The sequence below is a fragment of the Dermacentor variabilis genome, chromosome 10 (assembly GCF_050947875.1).
Source record: "Dermacentor variabilis isolate Ectoservices chromosome 10, ASM5094787v1, whole genome shotgun sequence".
NCBI classification, from domain to species: domain Eukaryota; kingdom Metazoa; phylum Arthropoda; class Arachnida; order Ixodida; family Ixodidae; genus Dermacentor; species Dermacentor variabilis.
The window spans coordinates 129535394-129549147 of NC_134577.1; the positions used below are offsets into that span (position 1 = coordinate 129535394).

A 13754-nucleotide genomic window follows, 5' to 3' on the forward strand; every position below is an offset into this window, starting at 1 on the left:
TTAGTCGAATTAATGGAAATCTACTTTATTTATAGAGTGCGAAAGTACATGATATATTATTACAAAAGAGCCAAAGAATAAAGCTTGATAAAAAGGAAACTGAAACGGCCAAATACTTCAATGAGCCTAGTGCTGGGAAGGAAAAAAGAACTATTACCACAAAATAAATGAGCATGAAATGAGAACGCAGACTGGCACTACTAATTTTTCCTTTACGGCCATGAAGCAACTTGCCCAACAAAACGTTTTACTAATCCAGTGCTGATGTCTCGCAAAAGAGAAACTATTTCTGAAAGCGAATGAACATGTGTGTGTTGTGGGGTCCTGACCCGTGCTCTTGGGACAAAGGAACGACAACACATTAGTGCAAACAATCACGAGGGCATTTATTGCACCTTTCATAGACCAATGCCTGCTAGCCGCGTTGTTATCCACAAAACATGCCGATGGGCGCGCGACAAATCGCAGAAGACCGACTCACCGCGACTGGTGTGGGGATGCGCGACTCACGCGTCCCCTGATATGTTGTTTTCCCGCATGGCTCCCATCTTCTGTGATCCGGCTTCGCCGCGTGGCCTGGTGCCCGCGGCGGTCGGTGTGGTTGAAGCGCAGTACGAGAGATGGCACGAGTGTTGTGCTGTTAACGCCGCCTAACTGCGGGGTTACTTGGGCGCGGAAAGGAGAAGGCTCTTCCTCTTTGGCTCAAGGTCGGAAAGCAGCGCGGACATACTGCATGTGCGCCGATTGTCGACTGTACCTTACAAACCAGCCCGAGCAGCTACTTTATTACACCCCAGAAAGGTTTTGGTCCCAGGTTCGATCCCTGAACTGGGACGAATTTTTAATGCAATAGCGTTAAGGGCTCCATGTGATAGAAAATCCAGTGTCGGCGGAGTTGTTCACGAGTGAATATTTCCGCATATATTAAGGTATATGTATATGCAGTTCCTTGCTATATGACATGCAGTATATGCAGGTTATATTGCCACAACATTCCGTCACTAAAGCTGCTCATAACTTCTCTTATATTCTTGACTAAGTAACTTCCCCTATGTTGTCCTTGGTCTGTTTGTTGCCTTTTCATGATATGATTAATAAAAATTGTGTCCCTCGGTTAACCCTGTTTCTTCTCATTCTTGACAAATTTATTCCTCGGAATTTTGAAAATGACAGCCTACAAACAAATGTCATGAAACAAAGCACCGAATGTGCATGCCTTTTATGTGCAAAACAATAACAGGAAATTGAAAATGAAGGAATTTTTTCGCCGTGGCTGTGCGCTACTCTAGAATCAGCCCACGCAAGAGGCCACATTTCTACCACAAAGCTCACCTTTGTGCATAGCGTTTGCTGCCAGCATTTCCCAGTAAACATTACAGTTACATTAGCTGCCGCGAAAAGTGAGAAGCTTTCAATGCTATCACGTTCCACTTTTAAAGGCAAAGCTTAGGCACCCTCCAAGTTTTTCTTGATCTGCGTAGCTCTTATTCCAAGAAACATATATGGCTTTCCATTGTAGCTTCATGCTACAGTCAGATGGATGACAACTTTCCCTTTCACAAACCTTGCAGGCTTCTTCAGAACTGACTTGCTGCAAAAATTTGCTCAGTTGTAGCAGGCCCTCATTCCGCTGTGAAGCAAAGCTGGCATGCGTGCACTAGCACTGCAAAACTTCCGGTTAATCTCTACCTTTATTGCTAAAATAGGCTGGTATACCTCATAAGGTTGCGCCTGCCATCAAATATGGTTATTTTCATTGGCCCCCCAAAGAAAGTGCTTCAGAGTCGTGGGCAGAATCTCGGGAGTTTAAAATAATCAATACTCTCAGAATGTGCTCTTTATCTGAAATGTGTAAAATGCAGAATGACAAGTCTGTTTTTGTTGTGCTTGAACCAGCCTATTCAGTGTGCACTTTCAATACCTGTTCGTTTTACTGACACATCCAAATATTGGAGACAAGTATTGCTTCAGTCAATGGCAAGTCCTTCATGTTAACAACTGTAACACAATAAAATTGGGCTGTCTTGCCATCGCTTGACATAACTTATGAATAGCTTTTTTTAATATGGCAATTGAGGACAGAATTTTGGTGCAGGTAAGCCAAGTTAGGGTGGTGCACGAGAGCCTAAAAACTCAGCAGAGTAACTGAGCTAAATGAATTTGCAACTTGTGCAGTCAACTAAGTCATTTTCCTTGACTCGGGTCACTAAAAAAAAATTCCCCTCCCCCCAATTTCGGAATTTCGCCAACTTTTCTCTAGATTGCTAGACACCCACCTCCTCCTGCATGACAGAGTCTGTGACCTTGACCTCGGTGACCAGGGTAGGTGCCACATACTTGCTGTCCACATCCACGTCCCCGCCAAATGCGATGGGCAGTCCCTCCAGCAGCTTGGCTATCCTTCGGCAGTGGTTGGTGTTGACAATGCGACCCAGGTCGGCACTATCCTTGGGATGCTCCGAGTAGAACTCTGTGATGACCTTCTTGCACGTGTCCACAAACTGGGCATACACGGCCGTGTGGCATAGCACGTAGTCGGGTGCTATGCATGTCTGGCCCGCATTGACATACTTGCCCCACATGAGGCGGCGGCAGGCCACCTCCAGGTTCACGGCAGCATCCACATACACGGGGCTGCACCACAAAAACACACAACAGCACCTTTCAACACAACACTACGGGCAGAGTGTTCAACAGAAGTTTTTCTCATCGCAGTTTCCATTTCGGTACACCGAAAATGGCTAAGTTCCGATTCAAATCTGGAGTGAAAAATATAAGGGTTCAAACTGGTTCTAGTTCATTTGCATAACCAAAGAATATGTAATTAGAGGAAATCAGCCCAAATGTGTTTTGTACAAGAACTTAATGCTGCTGCTGACCTGCACTGAAATAATACACCTGTTGTTCTTCAGGCCGTACATAGTTCCAAAACAGTTATGCAAATCCAACAACAAATGCTGGAATCTATGTGAAGCGAAGTGTTGTGATCGTAGATGGCACTGCATTTACGGAGCGATCAGGAGGCATGAAGTTGACCCACCTAGATAAGGCATCATGGTACACGGCGTGAAAGTTCAGTTTGGCCAGCCGAGGAGGCTGGGCACTCTCTAATAAACATATTTATTAGGCAATAAGAGTTGGTGACAAGGGTGGGATGGAGGGTGAGCAGCATGGCTGCCCAGCGCTGCTTGCGGGTGAACATCCTGGTGGTGATGATGATTTACTGCCATCCCCTTCGAAAGAGGGCAGTGACAAATAGTCGCCTAGCCAGCTTGATTTAATTAGGTATGATACAGATGTTTTATACCTAGCATTTTGTATACATCTAACTTTTTTTTCTTAAAAATCTACATTGTACCACTAGCTACAAGTGTACGAGATCCGGCCGTATCAATTTCTTGCCTGCTTTTCCTTTTTTTTCAACAATACTCTAAACGTCTCTTGCTTATCTCTACTGCCGACCGGTTGATGCTTCCATCCACTTTAAACCTAAGCACCTCTGGAAGGTGCACGTTACCTACAGTTCTTGCTGCGTGAATCCCTTTGTATTCCATTAGGATTTGCCGAGTGGTCTCCAGATTTTTGCTGCACCATGTACATGCATTTCCGAATATTTGCTCCGGCATGTTTTTGTCCTTATAAGCAACTTGCTTGAGCCTCAAATAGCAAGGCACTGACCTTGTGTTATCATACAGATTTTCCCTTCCATGTTCTTTCTTCTCATTCTTGTAAATCTTCATGGTCCTTCTTGTTTCCATTCTTTGCATCCAATTAGCTGTCTCTGTATCTCTCACTTACTTTCTGGTGACTCATGGTTTTCTATTTACAGTTTCAGTTACCTTGTACTTGGGTGCCAACTTTCTTGACCTCTTCCTCCATTCTGTGTCGATGCTTTTCATGTACAGATACTTGAGCACTTTAGCTGCCTATTTATTTTCATCCATTTTCCTGAGTCTTTCTTATAAACCAATTTTGCTCTGTCCTTCTCCGACTTCAAAAGAGGCCCAACCCATGTCACCCTGTACTGCCTCATTCGTGGTTTTACCATGGGCTCCCAAAGCCAAGCAGCCTACCAATCTTTGGTTAGCTTCCCACCCTAACAAGATATTCGATTTTAAGCACTGAATAGCATTTGTGAACGTTAGTACAGGCAAAAGTACTCCTTTCCAGATTCCACGCACCACCTCATACTTATTGTGGCCCCATAGTGCTATGTGTTTTATTATTGCAGCATTCCGCTCCCCCTTTACTTTCAAATTCTTGCGTGTTCAATGGGGCTGGTTGGTCCATCTTCAGAATAAAAACAGGAGCAGCGCAACACAGGACGGGCGAGTAAGAGCACAAAACAGAGCGCTCTGTCCTGTGCTCTTTACTCACTCGTCCTGTGTTGCGCTGTTCCTGTTTTTATTTCAAATTCTCTTGGTGGGTGCTTGAGCAAGCCTTTCCTTTGTTTATATATACGCCGAGAAATTTGTATTGCTTGACTATGGGTATGATTTGCTGTTGAATTGACACCATCTAATTACTCATATCTTCATTAAAGATCATCATTCCCAATTTCTCTGTGCTGAACTTGAGGCCTAGATTTGTCACTGCATTGCCACAAATATTCGCAAGTCTCTGTGAATTCTCTTTTAATGTCTGCTAGTAGCACTATGTCATCCGCATACATCAGTATAGGGAGCGTCCGTTGCACCATTTGTCCATTATGCATGTAGGATAAATCAAACCCTAATTCACTGTTTTCAAGTCGTCTTTCTATGGCCTTAACATAAAGGGTGAACATCTTTGTTTCAGTCCTTGGTGAATTCCCACCACTTCATTACCTTTTCAACCTTCCCAAACAACTTGTACACAGTTGTCTCTATCTCCCTCAGCGACTCTACGAAATTGTCCTCTATGCTTTCGTGCTCAAGAATATCCCCTAACAATTCCCTTTCTAGATTGTCACAGGCTCCTTTAATATCTAGAAATGCTATTGACAAAGGTCTATTCCGACCTTTAGCAGGGAAGAAGTTTGGGCGTGTTGGTAGTTCAATCGTAAACTGGGATACATAGTGCAAAAAATGACAAGGACAAAGCACGAACATGGGACGAGCGCTCGTCCCGTGTTCCTGCTTCGTCCTTGTGTCATTTTTTGCGCTATGTATCCCAGTCTATCCTGAGCTACTGAAATCTGTATGCACTCAGTTAAGTAGAGTAACTAGTTGGGCTTGTCGGTTGAACATGCTGGAAGGCTACAGCAAAGGAACTGAAGGAGACAAAGGAGGCACACAAAGTACACAGACACAGCACTGACTCAACAAAAATGTTTATTTTGCCAGTGCACAGCCAGTTTTAAAGCGAACTTTGGAAAAAAAAAGCAAAAAGATCACTAATGCGCACAGAACCTGCGCGTACCGCTATCGCAACCTGGCATCAAGGTAGGCCAGCTCTTTTTCACACAAGGCTATCACGGAACAACTGATAGTTATTTCCTGCACATGAAATTGCGGCAGCCTCGATAATTTCTCTAGTAAGGCTTGATTTTCTCCTAGATACAATCTTGCATTTGTTGAAGGCAGGTTTTTACCCACAGCCGCGACAGTGCACACCTAGATGACCTTGAATAGTGTTAACATTGGTGTGGTGTCCCCTAAGCCGATCATTAATGCATAGGCCGGTTTGCCTGATGGAGACTACTACATGAGATAGGTACTTCATGTATGTCATACTGGACATACTATGCGAAGCGCTGTCTGTGATTAGTTTTACACTAGGCCTTCTCTTGGAAAACAGCACAAGTTTGCTTACTCAGTGACACCAGTTTTTTAGGCACGGAAAAAACATCAACATTTGCACTCCGGCCAACCTTCTTAAGGTTGTGCGAGATTCCATGAAAATAGGAACTAACTGCCTTTGCATTGTCACGACATTGTCCTTCTGTGAGCTGTGTCCGTGGGTGACCAGCTCTTTTACGTTTCTAAAGTAGGGCTTCCGCGGCACTATCCTGCGAACATAAGGCATACCCAGCTGCGCTGAGGTGGCATACCTGCGACCAAAAGCTTTTTCTTCTGTCTTGTGGCCACAGGATTTCTTCAAGGCATTTGAAAGGTAAGAGACAACAATACAGCTCTTCACGAGTTTAGAGTGTGCAGACCCAAATGGAAGTAAAGGCTTGTTCACCCCTGGCTCAAACGTCAAGCACACATGTGTCAAATTGAAGGCGCAGGTCTAAAAACCAAATTTTATTCTCTTCAGAAAGCACATGTGTCAAAGTTAGGGGACGTAAAACATCTATAAAAACATCAAGCACACTTTCCACTGCTACAGTGAATTCACCGTTATTTGGAACGTCAAGAAGAACTAAGAAATCGTCAACGTATCTAAAAATATTAACAATGTTTAAACCATGCAACTGTATGTTAAGATTCCTATCACATTTGGCTAAAAATAAGTCGCTGAGTACAGGTGCTATTGAGAAACCAATACCGATACCCTCCTTCTGCAAGTAAGTTCCTTTGTCCCACGTGGCATAGATAGACGTCAAGTACACGTTCAGTTGCTATAAAAACAAGATGCCTCACACGCCTAACACAGAAAGAAGTTCCATTTGAGTGGGATGAGGAGTGTGAGAGAGTCTACCGTGATGTTGCCTGATATTGCTTGCATCAATCAATCACTCCAAAAATGTTCCAAAAAGCCACCGAATGACGCAAGTATCAGTGCCGGTGACTGGTCGCTATGAGTCATTATCTCTGAGAAGGGGACATGGCAGAAAGTGGTTGCTTTGTTTTTACAGGAGAAACTTGACCTGCTAACAATTGACGACTATTCTAATGAAAGACTAATGACATCATAGCGTATATTTCAAGAAATGACAAGGGCGTCAACGCCTGCTCTATTGACAAAGATTTGTGCTACTCTTTGCCACATGATATGCTGCTAGAATGCGTTGAGGACTGTTGTAGCGTTCCTAGTTAAAGGACACAGTAGACGTAAAGCATTGCTATGGAACTGGCGTCCATGTCGTCTACATTTATTTTTCACTTCTCTCTTCTCTTCCTCTGTCCCCCCGGTTCCCGTGCTTCTTCATCTTTTATTCGAAGGCTCATACCGCTTCACCCTTCCAGGTTTCTTTTGCTAACCCCTCCTGGGGTAATACTTGAAAACGTTTCCAATCGAAGCACATTCAACTGAGCCCCGTTCACCAATGTACCACACAGTCTTCAATATTCCTTTCTGAGTGGCTGTCTTTGTCACAGAGTAAGGACCATAAAATTTGGCACTGGATTCTCTTACTCCTTTCCTAACTAGAATGAGGTCGGTGACTTGAATGTCTGGGATATCTGAGCAATGTCTCTTGTCAAAATTTTTTTTTCATTCATTTACGGTACCTCTCCTCCTGCGAGTTTTGTTTCCTCTCCTCGACGATCTTGAGATTTTCTAACAGCCCCAGTTCACGGTCCGCCTGAAGAATAGGGGTCTCTCCTGAAGAAGCGAACTGCGGGCTGCATCCCAAGCCACTGGTGTAGGAGCGATGGTGATGTCTTACAGCTGCTTCTAAAGAGCATTTCCATCCACCAGGGAAACTATCGTACATCCTGATGTATTGTTTCACATCTCGTATAGCACGCTCTGCAAGCCCATTCGCCGCGCGATGGTATGGCGCACAGAATTTGATTGATATATTGTGGTCTCGAGCCCATCTTGCTAGTTTTTCACTCTTGAACGCTGGACCATTGTCACATACGATGTTCCTGGTTGTCCTAAACATATCCCGTTGGAGGAGGGCGATGACACTATTCGCATCTTCTTTTCCTGCCCATGCCGCGACCATCCTGGTGCACTCATCTATGGCCAGAAGAAAAGCTTGTGTTTTTCGGACTCCTTCTCGTTTCTTATTTAGCTCGGCAAAATCCAGGTGTATAACTTCAAAAGTCACGTTCGAGTGGCAAGGTATTATTATGGCGTCCGTAGGCTGCTTATATTTCACTTTGTTGACTTGACAAATGTGGCCTGAACGAACGTATTTATTGACGTCTTCTTTCATGTGAGGCCACGTAAATCTCTTGACTAGTTTGTTGTAGGTGCACCGAAATCCGTCGTGCCCTCCAGATTCTGGGCTATCGTGGTACAAATAAAGCACCCTGGGAACCAGCGTTGGCGGGACTTGATAGCGACCTGCCATAAAAATTAATTGTTCAGTGCCTTCCCACAATTTTACTTCACTGATTTCTTCAGATTGTTCTTTGTTGGCCTGTATCATCAGTCTAGACAATGCATCTGCATCAGTCAAAAGGGGTCCAGGTCTATGGGAGATGGTGAAATCAAACTGCTGCAAGCAGTCCAACCACCTGGTGATACGTCCCTTAGGTTGGGTCATATTCAAGAGATGAGTTAGTGCCTGGTCATCCGTGAACAAAGTATACTTCGCACCTTCTAGGTACGTACGGAAGTACTGAATTGCTTTAAGGACAGCAAGAGCTTCCTTTTCAGTAGTGGTGTAGTTGACTTCAGGTGGCTTGAGGGTGTAGCTATAGTAGCCTACTACATGTCGCTTTTCTCGGCCGGATGCTTCTGGACATTTCTGGTACAAGACTGCACCTGTTCCATAATGTGAGGCGTCGGTATTCAGTTCAAAGGGTAAAGTGAAATCTGGTATGCGTAGAATAGGGTCAGCAGAGATTCTGTGCACCAGATCACGGTAGACTCTCTCACATTCCTCATCCCACTCAAACGGAACTTCTTTCTGCATTAGGCGCGTGAAGCATCTTGTTTTTATAGCAAAGTTCTTTATGAAAGGTCTGAAATGTCCTGCTAATCCCAAAAACACATGCAATGAGTGGACGTCATATGGTTTCACCAGTTGGGATATTCTCTCGACGGACTCTTGTTTCGTGCTTTTGGTAGTCCCATCATGTACTCTTCCAAGAAACACAACTTTTCTTTGAAAGAATGCACTTTTCTTAAAATTAACCTTGAGTTGTGCCAAGCTCAAGGCATTTAATACCTGAGAAAGGTGTTCCTGATATTCAGCCTCTGTTTTGGAGAAGACAATAATATCGTCTATGTACACATTACAAAAGACACCTATGAAAGGCTTCAGGACTTCGTTCATAATCTTCTGGAACCATGCTGGCGAGTTTTTCCAGCCGAAAGGAAGCCAGTTATACTCGTACAGATCGAAGGGCGTGATAAAAGCAGTGTACATTTTTGTTTCTTCGGTTAGCGGGATCTGCCAGAAACCTTTGCACAAGTCAATGCGTGAAAAACTCCGGCAACCACCTGTCTCATCTATAATCGTGTCTAACTTCGGCAAGGGAAATGGTATAAGTTCTGTCTGGTGATTGAGAACCCTGTAACCTGTGCACAGTCTGAAAGTTCCATCTTCCTTCGGCGCAATAGTTATGGGAGAAGCGAAGGGTGACACTGAAGGCCGGATTATATCGGCGTCTAGCATCTCCTGCAATTCTTTCTTCAACCATATCTTGCGTTCTCTTGACATGTTATAAGGTGATTTTTGGATGACGGTCTTGTCAGTTAGTTCGAAAGGCACCTTGTGCAACTTCATCGCTTGTGGATAGCTTCCTATGCATACCAGTTCAGGGTAGGTCGTTGCAATATCCTCCGCGCACTTGACAATTCGCAGGTTATCTTTTCTATCTTGCTGTGTCTCTTCCCTTGATAGTCCTTCCACTAAAACTGCATCGTCCCAGTATACGTTGATTTTTAGTTTCTTTATATCTGGTCTGGATAGCAGAAAGTCATACGTCACCCCCATTATCACCAGTACTTTACTCTCTATTTCATGACCTTGGAACTCTATGTTTACTGAGGCCCACTGATTATGCATTGTCACTTTTCCATCGTACCCTTGCACCCGTAGTACTCTTCCACTATGCAGGTGACTTGAATCTACCAGCTTGGCATTTATTATAGACACAGAAGCACCGCTGTCAACCAAAGCCATCATATGTCTATTTCCCACTTTGACAGGAATGTGAAGTAGGCTAGAGCAAGTTAAATAAACAGTCTCAGTTGTGGTCATCGGGTCGGACTGATCACCCTTGTTTATTAGTTTTTTTGTCGTCGGAGACTCCTGAGCGTCTGAAAGCAGGGGGACAGGGTCGTTGTCGACGTTATTCACTTGACCTCTGGAAGCACGCCAACCCAAGTTCTCTGTACTGCCTGCAAGGCGGCTCGGTTCTCGCGGATTACGGCTTGGCCAATCGGCGCCGGTCCGTCTGAAGCGACTGCTTGAGCCAGCGGTTATATTTTCTTCTGAAGTAGATGGTATGTCGTGAAGGCACTCCAGGAGCCCGTCTATAGCTTTAGGTGATCGTGCTTGCACTAGCTTCAGGACTTCCGCGGGCAATCCGTGCATTATTAGTGCCACTATGGCAGAAGGAGGAAGCATAGGCTCGGTCAGCTTTAAAAGGCGGCGTTTTTTAAAGAAATACTTGACGGGGGAGCCCTGCTTGAATTTGAAATTAAGCGCGGCCTCCCATCTTTGCACTGGGTTGCTTCGGAAAGTCGTCAAGAATTTTTCCTTCCACTGGTTCCAAGAGTTGCCAACATCTTCAATAATGTGCAGATCGTACCCCTTCCGTGCAACACCTCTTAAATAACTACGCATGTTGGTAATCTTGTCCTCATTAGAGTGCCATTTGTTCTTCCCAGTGGCATATTCATAGAATTCAAGCCAACTTTCTGGGCTTGAAGACATGCCATCGAACGCATCGGGTTCTACAAAATTAGTCGCTGGCTTCTCAGCGTTTAGTGCTCAGCTTTAGTGCTCAGCTTATAAGTGACGTCACCAGTTGGTTTTGTTGCAAGATCTGTTTTTGTAGTAGCTGAAGAGCTTTCAAAACGAGGCTCACCTCTTCTGTTGAAGACCGTGATCCAGAGTCCTTTCGATGCATCGGTTGAAGAACTAATTCGTCGAAGATCGCCAGACGCAAGTTCACTTTCACCGCACCCTTCCGACGTAGTTCAGCAATGTCTATGGAAGCCTCCTCTAAAACCAGGTTCATGAGTTCTGCCGAGTTGAGTTCGTGAGGTAGTTCCACCGCTGGTTCGTCTTGAGCTTCGTATCTCGAAAAGATGATCTCGACACCTGCAGCCAGGCCATTGAAGATCCGGTTCCGTCGCAATACCGGGTGACTCTGGGTAGATATGAGCACACCGGCCTGTGCATTGCGGAAGATGTCATTTTCTTCGAGCACGCCCTTGCCGCCGTTGAAGATGCAGACGCCACCATCACGGCCGTCGCAGATCTTGTTGCGCCTCAAGGTAGGGTTGCTGTCCGTCTTGATCCAGACACCAGCCATGGCATTGTCAAATATTTCATTCAGTTCTAGCATGCCGAGACCACCATTGTAGATCCTCGATGAGGCCCTGACCCTTTTTGTGCACATAGATGCCCCCGTGCTGGCCATGGTGGATCTCGTTGTAGCGCACAATGGGGTCACTGCTTGTCCGTATCTGAATGCCCGCCAGAGCATAGCCATGGATGTTGTTGTACTCAATCAGGCCCCGACCCTTGTCAAATATGTAGACGCCACCCTGGTGGCCATTGTAGATATTATTGCGGCCGATGGTGGGGGTTAGAGTGCGACGTGATCCAGACGCCGGCAAAGTTGTTGGAGTGGATTTTGTTTTCCATGAACTGACCCCGGCCACTTTCATGCACGTAAATGCACGAAGGTATGAGCCTTCGAATAGAAGATGAAGCGCAGGAACCGGGGGGACAGAGGAAGAGAAGAGAGAAGTGAAAAATAAATGTAGACGAGATGGACGCCAGTTCCATCTCGTTTTTACCCTATTCATATCAATCTCAATCAATCATTCAATCAATCAATCAATCTGCTGACCCTATTCTACGCATACCAGATTTCACTTTACCCTTTGAACTGAATACCGACGCCTCACATTATGGAACAGGTGCAGTCTTGTACCAGAAATGTCCAGAAGCATCCGGCCGAGAAAAGCGACATGTAGTCGCTTTTCTCGCTAACCGAACAAACAAAAATGTACACTGCTTTTATCACGCCCTTCGATCTGTACGAGTATAACTGACTTCCTTTCGGCTCGACAAACTCGCCAGCATGGTTCCAGAAGATTATGAACGAAGTCCTGAAGCGTTTCCTAGGTGTCTATCGTAACGTGTACATAGACGATATTATCATCCTCTCCAAAACAGAGGCTGAACATCAGGAACACTTTTCTCAGGTATTAAATGCCTTGAGCTTGGCACAACTCAAGGTTAATTTTAAGAAAAGTGCATTCTTTCAAAGAAAAGTTGTGTTTCTTGGAAGAGTATTTGATGGGACTACGAAAAGCACGAAACCAGAGTCCGTCGAGAGAATATCCCAACTGGTGAAACCATATAACGTCCACTCATTGCATGTGTTTTTGGGATTAGCAGGACATTTCAGACCTTTCATAAAAGACGTTGCTATAAGAACAAGATGCCTCACGCGCCTAACGCAGAAAGAAGTTCCATTTGAGTGGGATAAGGAGTGTGAGAGAGTCTACCATGATGTTGCCTGATATTGCTTGCATCAATCAATCACTCCAAAAATGTTCCAAAAAGCCACCGAATGACGCAAGTATCAGTGCCGGTGACTGGACGCTATGAGTCATTACTGAGAAGGGGACATGGCAGAAAGTGGTTGCTTTGTTTTTACAGGAGAAACTTAACCTGCTAACAATTGATGACTCTGTTCTGATGAAAGACTAATGACATCATAGCATATATTTCAAGAAACGACATGGGCCTCAACGCCTGCTCTATTGACACCAAAGACTTGCGTTACTCTTTGCCACATGATATGCTGCTACAATGCGTTGAGGACTGTATTGACCACTACGGCCCAGTTGCATTCCAAAATGTCTCTGCTGTTTCAGTGAGTGGCCTTCTTAAGCTGCCTGGATTCTACTTAAGATCAACATTTGTCACATGGAAGAAATACATTTGCATTTGAAAAAGTGGTGACTGGATTGGTTCATACATAACACAAACCTTTGGCGACATTTTTCTTGCTTACCATGACCGACTGCTTGCTAGCTGCCTTGAAAACACAGTGGTTCTAAAGGTTTTCTGGTTTGTGGATGACTTTTTGTTATGTTTGCTTGTGAAAGTCAAGGTTTCGAGCCTGCTGTTTCCGATGTACTTTGCCAATTCAACCACTCTTTGTCGCCGCATGCCTTGATGCATGAACTACCGGGGGATGCCTCCTTTAGGTTTTTAGCTTTGCAACTTAGTATCTCTAGAGATTACCTGTGCTGAATGACCGGAGGTCATTCCAAGCTGGTTAAATGGGGCATTGCAAATCTTTGCTTCACAAATCTCCTAAATAAGTCCTGCTGCCACTCTTTAAAGGAGTGGCAGCAGACCTGGCCTGACCTAGGTGTGGCCATTTTGAGCCGACAAGCGCAGAGCATACAATGTGTGATAACGATCATGTCTACAAAGTATTACATCACTACGGACTGCGGAAAGATCTGAAATTTCAGACCGACTGCCATTTTCCCTTCTCCTCGCGGCCGCCGCACTCCAAGCTGGAGGATGACGTACATATGCCAGTGCATCTATGTACCTCAAAAATTATTCAAGGCAACATCTGTTTTCAATTTTTGGATTTGCAGTTAAGATTAACAGCGCAACATATTTGTTGGCATTATAACCCCAGGACTAGCAAACCTATTCTAAACTACGCCTCGGCACACTCAAAACTAGAGGAATTGCTATGACGTGTTTGGGTTCCGCA

General features: G+C 44.8%; 1 protein-coding gene across 8 annotated transcripts in view; it reads right to left on the reverse strand.

Annotated features, from left to right (window-relative positions):
* Aldh-III (Aldehyde dehydrogenase type III) overlaps window positions 1–13754 on the reverse strand; it is a 243327-nt gene that overhangs the window by 116042 nt on the left and 113531 nt on the right. For all 8 annotated transcript variants that reach the window (XM_075673394.1, XM_075673392.1, XM_075673389.1 and 5 more), the window contains exon 7: window positions 2277–2634. In XM_075673394.1, the coding sequence (XP_075529509.1) occupies window positions 2277–2634 (358 nt within the window). The remainder of the gene's footprint in view (window positions 1–2276; window positions 2635–13754) is intronic.